At 48.6% G+C, this 7385-nt stretch overlaps 1 protein-coding gene across 1 annotated transcript; it reads right to left on the reverse strand.

The window, feature by feature from the left end:
• Nucleotides 1-2759: 2759 nt before the first annotated feature.
• Nucleotides 2760-4349, reverse strand: LOC124657520 (probable flavin-containing monooxygenase 1). Its single transcript, XM_047196059.1, has one exon. The coding sequence runs from the start codon at nt 4347-4349 to the stop codon at nt 2760-2762; it is 1590 nt and encodes a 529-aa protein (XP_047052015.1).
• Nucleotides 4350-7385: the final 3036 nt, after the last annotated feature.

Raw genomic sequence — 7385 nt, forward strand, 5'->3', positions numbered from 1 at the left:
GGCCCTCGGATTCCTCCATCAGGGATATTGCCTTCTGCAACGGCCAACTCTATGGTCTTACCTACCCCAACGAGGCAGTGATCAAGTTTGGAATCGGCATGAGAGAAAACGGCGTGGCGGCCTTTACGACTGTCCACCAGTTGGCCATCCGAAGGCGCAAAGGCCCGAGTTGTTACAATGGTCGCGAGTCGTACGCTAGCCACATCGTCGAGCTACACGGAACGCTGTCGATAGTAGTGAGAACCCGTTGGTTGCCCAACCTTGATTTTTTCTTCAAGGTCTTCAAGCTTGTCCATGTCGGTGCCATCAACACTTACAGTCATAAGTGGGTAGAGGCGAGAAATTTTGGCGATTACGCACTTTTCGTCGGGCCAACTTGGTCGAAGGCGGTGCACGTGCCGGCGAGCATCGAGCGCCGCGGTTTGGAGAGGAATCATATCTATTACTCTAAATATACCCATTCTCGGGCAAAACAATGTCCTCGTGACGTGTTGTACTCGGTCACATTGAATTGTGGTGACGACATCGACATGTACTGCAAGGAAGACCTAAATATGCTAGATGGCGTGGGAAGGACAGGATACTACGCGAGGGAGGGCTGGAATCATGCCATGTGGCTTTACCCTCCATTAGTCTAGTATTTTCTTTTAGTGTATTTTGTTTTATTTCACATATATTTCGTTGAGAATTTAAAAATATGATGACTCTTCCAAACATGTCATGTATGCCGCGATGCACTTTCAACAAATGCTTCAGTGTGGTTTCGTACACTTCTGTAGCTTCACATTGTTTCTTAGCACATGGGCCAGTGGTTGCAAAGAAACAATACAACTTTTCAAAGAATGATTACAAGAGACTACATCAACCTTGTCTAGAAAGACAATTAATTTGTGTGGTAGCATCTTCTAATCGGTTGTATTTGTGTGGGCCATTGCATGCGATCATGCACGGTACGCTACAGTTGCATTCAGCAATGCTACTAGTTATGTTGCAGTCATATGAAATTTATAGCTAAGCCTCCCGACCTTGGGATCAATTTGGCTAGGATGGTTTTTAGTAGAAGTAAATCTCTTTATCGAAAAAGTAGAAGTACATCTTGGGAAAAGTTGAATGGAGCACCTGCACATTTTTCAACTTTGTCTTTTTTTTATCTTTCAAATTGTGTAATATTTTGATTTTATTTTTTTGCAGGTCGCTCAAAAATAACAAATAGAATGGAGGAAAAATAGTTCGGAATTTTCTTGTGCAAATTTAAATTTTAAATTATTTAAAATTCAAAATAAATTTTTGAAATATATATATAGATAATGACATAATAAATCCAAAATATTTTTCCCATATTCCAATTGTTATGTTTAATTGTCTGCAAATTTTTGAGTTCAAACAATGTGTGGTGTGAGAGAAACAAAAATGAGAAATTATTTAAAAGGGTAAAAAAGAACTTGCACGAATCTTGATGTAGTATACACGGTGTGGATACGGGTGCTCACCAAGCACCTGCTCTGAAAGTCCACTCTCGTACATCTTACACACTATAACTACTATGTGATATGGTCTAGATGCCCGATCTCCACAGTTGGCCAAGAACATGAAGAACACATGGAAGAAAATGAGAAAAAATTAATACAAACCGATAATAAGAATGCCCCATAGGCATCGGGAACTAGAAAGCACACCGTAAAAAATATTTGTTTTAATCTGTCCAACGAAGAGGATAAATCTGTTGGATGCAAAACGGTTCAGAGCAATCTAGCCCGACGTCTTTTTTAAAGGCCTAGTTATTTGGACTTACTCTGATATTGATTACTAGAAACTGTGGAAAATCGAAAATACAACGGAAGTGTAAGTTCTTCATGTGGTTATGGCTGCGGCATCGTATTCTCATGGATGACATGCTACATGGATCATGGGCGGACCCAGGATTGGTTTCTAGTGGGGGCAAAGATGTGCTTAGTGGTGCAAATATTTTTATTAAGTGGGGGCAAATCAGTATTTAGCATGACATATTACAAGGTGGTAGAAATTTGAGTGGGGCAGACGCCCCCATTAGCTAAAGTCTGGATCCGCCCATGACATGGATTATGGTGGGATTCACAGCATAGAAAACAAAAAAATGTACTACGAGATGCGAACGAAACCAAGATCCAATCTAGAAAAAGCCAAGATCTAATCTAAGAAGATGCAAGAACAAGAGAGATTATATCTTCATACCATCGAAGAAACGTGAGTGGCAACGGTTTGCAACCATGGTTGATGTAGTCGTACCCTTCTAGATCCAATCCAATCATCACCGTAATGAACTACACATGCGAGATGTGCACATGTACGGCTTGATTTTTCAATAGGTAAACACTACCTATCGTAGTCCGATGGGAGCAAACCGTCGGACTGATTCCTAGTCGCACGTCTTCGTTCCATCGGACGGCGTGTGGACAGCTTGATCCCTCCTAAAAAAAGGTGGCCCTTTATTCCCGCACGATATTTCTTCAAATTTCTGTGTTTGTACTATTTCTTCAAATTTCAGATATTTTGATGAGGATCGAAATATCTCTATTGCCCAACTCTAAAAATTTGGATGATTAAACCGGTTTTGACTACTTCAAAATACGAACTGGACAACCACATAATACATACTTTATGGTGTTCTTACTTTTTTTTTTGGGTTCAACAACCGCTGTGCTTGAAATGGAAAACAAATGTAAACACTGGTCTTTGATTAGGCAGATCGCCACTGATGGCAGGCACATCCATTCTCTCTCTCACTGAATGTCGGCGTAGTCGACGGCCCCGTAAGGCTGGAACCACTCGGCGAGGAACCCCTTCTTCCTCCTGGGCTCGCACCCCATGTCGCGGCAAAGCTCGTCGTTGTACCACAGGTTCACGGCGCCGATGCACGGCCTCCACGCGGTCTGCCCCTCCCCGCCGCCCCCGCTCCTCCGCGCGTAGTACCTGCCCCACTCCGCGCAGCTCTCCTCCATCCGCCGCACGCTCGGCAGCCGGAACGCGCCGTCCAGCAGCCGCGCCACCCACTTGGCCGCCATCTCGGCCGCGTATATGTTGTTGAGCCCCTCCGCGTAGCCCAGCACCGCCATCTGCGGGACCCGCGGGTGCACGCACTCCCTGTACAGTGGCGCGCCGGCGATTATGTCCTTCACCCGCGGCGACACGAACATGTTCCGGAGCTTCTGGTCGCCGCGGAAGCCGGTGGCCAGGATCACCACGTCGGCCGGCACGACGCGCTGCTTCTCGCCGCCGCTGTCGAGCACTAGGCCGTCGACGCAGAAGCTGAATGCTTTGGACCTCGCGAGGACGACGCTGCCTTCCTTTACCCTGTCGTAGAACCTGTCCGGGAGCATGGAGATGAGACAAGACGACACGCACCTCGCGAACCCTTGGCTGGGTTCCATCCCATACTTCCACATCGGGATCTCCCTCCGGTACCACGCCCCCGTCGCCGCCGATATCGCCCAGGCCAGCGGCGCAAGCAGCGCGGCGAGGAGGCGGGAGGCGGCGCCGGCGCCAGGCTTGGGGACCATGAGCTCGGCGAAGCGGTTCATGTAGAGGTACACGATGCTGACCTTGCCCCACACATCCGGGCGGTTCAGCAGCATTTGCGGGTTCCGGCACACCATAGTGCACGGCAGCCCAACGCCGTTGGCCTCTGCGCACTCCGTGGCGATTTCGTAGGCCGTCTTGCCGGCGCCCACGACGGCCACGCGCTTGCCCTTCAACAGCGCAGCGGCGTCCGCGTCGTCCATGTTGGAGAGCTCCATGGAGTGGAGCACCTGCCCCCGAAACGCCTCTGGGCCGCCGTTGGCCGGGAACGACGACGGTATGTTGGGCACGCCGCTAACCCTGCCGATGCAAAGGATCAGAAAGTCGAACTCGTGCGTCTGCGGCTCCTTCTGGCTGCCGCCATGTTGGCGCACGGTGAGGCGCCAGACGCCCGTGCCATCGCCGAACGCCTCGCCGTTGCTGGCCCAGCGCTCCCACCGGTTTGCCGCGTCCTCCGGCTCGGCACCAACGTACTCAGCGGCGACGACGGTGCTGCGGAACCTGACGCACTCGTCGACGCCGAAGCGGCGCGCGTAGGCGGCGAGGTAGTCAACGACCTGGTCGTGGCGCGGGAACGCGTCGGCGGAGTCCGGCCACGGGAAGTCGGAGTAGCGGTATCCGGCGGCGGGGGACTGGAGCCTGGTGGAGGCGAGCGTACGCGGCCACAGCCCGCCCACGGACTCCCCGGCCTCGAACACCACCGGCCGGAACCCGCGCGCCAGGAGGTGCTTGCACGCCGCCAGCCCGCTCGTGCCGGCGCCCACGACCGCCACCCGCTTCGCCCTGTGCTCCATCGAGCGGTCGATCGATGCTAGCTGTTTCTTCTTGGATGGGATTGGGTTGTAACCACGATCGATGGTTGACTCTGCAAATATTTCTTGTCTTGCGGGGATCATATCATGTGCGGTGTTTTATAATCGGAAATGAGTGAACTTGTTGCAACTTGCTACCACAATTCCTCTGGGTTTTGTCCAGTGCCGTTCAACACTGGCAGCTTATCGGTCACTGCTGAAGTCAGTGCGCCAACATACAAGGATTCCTGCAGGTTCTCTCCCTTTGTGAAGAAATTAAAAAATAAATCTCTTAACAGACTGTGAGGATGAATGGTTCTGGTTGTGGAACTCAAACAAAACATACTCCTCCAAGTCTGTATTACTGTATACAATGCTCACTTTGCTGTTACACTACAGTGCGACACATCTAATGCGATTTGGAAAACTTAGGCACCTCTTAGATGCAAAATCAACACATGGCTGATAATTAGAGGCAAGGTCTGGACAACAGATCGCTTGGCTAAAAGAGAACTTCCTCATAAGTCATAATGACCGTTGTGATTTTTGCTGCTCAACCGAAGAGGATCACAATCATCATTTTGCCAGTTTCGCGGTTGTCTATTTGATATGGAGCAAAACCCTGTTATGGGCTTGTCTTCCACTGGTTATCCCAAGCATGGATCAAGATCTAAGAAGTTGGTGGAGGGAATCAAGAACAAGAGTACAAGGAGTTGGTGGAGGGAATCAAGGAAAAGGGTACAAGGATCTAACCTTAAACGTTTAAACATCATTGTCATACGGACAATCTGGAACATTTGAAAAGAAAGAAATGGAAAAGGTTTTTAGAACAAAATCAAGACAATTGAGCAATTCTTAGATCATCTTCGGCAGAAAACAAACCAATTGGCGAGCGGTGGTCGTTTTTACCTTACTGCAGAGTAATTTTTTTTGAGGGGGAAAAACTTTATCATAGATCACAAGAGTTTAAAGAGTTATGATTACATAATTCCCTAACAGCCACTGGAACTGGAGCATAACAAATACTGCTACTATTCTTGTTCCTAGCAAATTGAGCTAAATTATGAGCAGCTCCATTACATTTTCTCCCAACTTTAGAAACAACACAAGTGGGCATGATCCTTTTGAATACCTCAATGTTATTATAAACCTGCCAGCACCACGAGACGTTCGGGGTCAGACTATTATTGCAGAGTAATTATTGTTCCTGAGTTTGTTTTTTCTTTTCTTTTTGTTTGTTGTTTATCAAACACTCGCGATAGCAGTGAGGTCGTCCTGGTCGTCCTGGTCTTCGTCCTATGTGTAATCTGCTATTGTATGTTGGCCTTCTTTTAGCCTTTGCTTCTCCTTAATTAATATATCACATGGTTCGGAGAAAAAAAAAGCACTAGCCAGAGCTAGGTCATTTGCCATATCGAATTGTCTAAAGTGACACCGTTGGGATTTGCAGACTGGCAAACTTATTTTCTCTGGTTTCTCAGCTTTTTTCACACTCCCAGGTTAATACAGAACGCGCAGATCTCCCGCGGGTACAGCGAAAAAAACTACTCCAGCAAACGGCACTGCACTTATAAATGTTGATTTCATTATACCAGAGATCCCGGCAAGTTGATTCATTTACAATTATAAAATGTTGCGCGTGATCCTCGCCGCTGCATACAATATTAGCAGCGACCCTGCCAAAAATTATTAGCAGACAGCGGACGGGGCTTGCCTGTGCAGCGCCCGTGCGGCCATCTGTGCGCCCCCACGGTTCATTAGTCATTGAACGGCTGTTGTCTCAGGCCCGCCTCGCTTGCAGTTTTTTCTTTTTAAAAAAGATCATAAATACGATCATAATACTATCCATCCCGTGATACACGCATGTCGTTGAAACTAAAGGAAACTCCTCTCCCTGGGCAGCGGCGGAGTACGCTGCCGACCTCTCCGTCGGACTAGGGACGGGCACTGTCTTCTCCGACCAGCCACCTCTCCATCCCTGTCGCAGTGTCACTGATCTCTAGGACAGCAGGGCTGACACCGCCGTCTGAGCTGCATGCAAGTGTGGTGACTTTCTCACCGTCGACCACAGACCACAGCTCCCACCGAGCTAGCTTCTTCTTCTGCGGTCCTATTTTTTTTTCCAAACGATCCACATTGGATCGAATTTTCATTACCATGGAGATAACGAAAATACAGCAACAATGTTCAGAAAGGGGGGGAATCGCCGCCTAATGCTAACGTTCAAGACAAATATTACAGAACCAGGAAGGATAGCCTTTGTCATCGACAAAGGAACAACTCAAAAGGGCGCAGTAACTAAGAAACTGGGAAACATCCTAGATCGCACAGCAGGCGAAACTCAGGAGGATGTGGAGTCATCACGATGATCTTCAGATTTCTTGTCCTCCAGGCGCAGCTGGTTGGTTCGACCAGAACTTCTCGCTGGTGGGTTTCCATCTCCCGCCGCAGCAGCAAGGCGCAATAGTCCATCAGCTCCAGCACGCAGCTCCATAGCATCTTGCTCACCATGAAGACCTGACCAATAATTCATGAAAACAGCAGCGTAACTGATAATATCCATCGGAGAACTGATTAATTTTTTTTCAAAACAGGATTTGTTTCTTAGTTTCCAAATGGCCCAACAAACAGCAGCCAAACCAGCAATCTGAGTGTTGCGGCTAGCGTGAGAAAACTGGGGGAACCACCAGAAGAATTGGGAGAAACTCCCAGGACGGTATTTGACTGAGGAAGAGGTGATCAGCGTGCGGTATCAACGACCACTTTCCGCGCACCTCCTTAACAAATATGAACAGCAGTACGACCGACGTCGGTGCTACGACGTAGATGATGATAGATATCGTCGGTCTGATGCAGAAAACAGGAAATACCGTCGATACGAAGGGTATGAGCGTCACGCCCATGGTTCAAAAAAGCGTTACTAAGTGTATGCTTAAGCGAAGATTAGAGCGAAGCGGAGCCCTTCCGCTCAGCTTTTGGCCTGAGCGATGGGAAAAGCAAGGAGGAGTTGTGGAGGCGGGCTCTTGCGCGGTTTCAAGG

Source organism: Lolium rigidum, chromosome 5 (assembly GCF_022539505.1).
Source record: "Lolium rigidum isolate FL_2022 chromosome 5, APGP_CSIRO_Lrig_0.1, whole genome shotgun sequence".
Lineage (NCBI taxonomy): Eukaryota > Viridiplantae > Streptophyta > Magnoliopsida > Poales > Poaceae > Lolium > Lolium rigidum.

Excerpts from the sequence above, each read along its gene's own strand:
- LOC124657520 (XM_047196059.1), bottom strand. The coding sequence starts at position 4,349 with ATGGAGCACAGGGCGAAGCGGGTGGCGGTCGTGGGCGCCGGCACGAGC.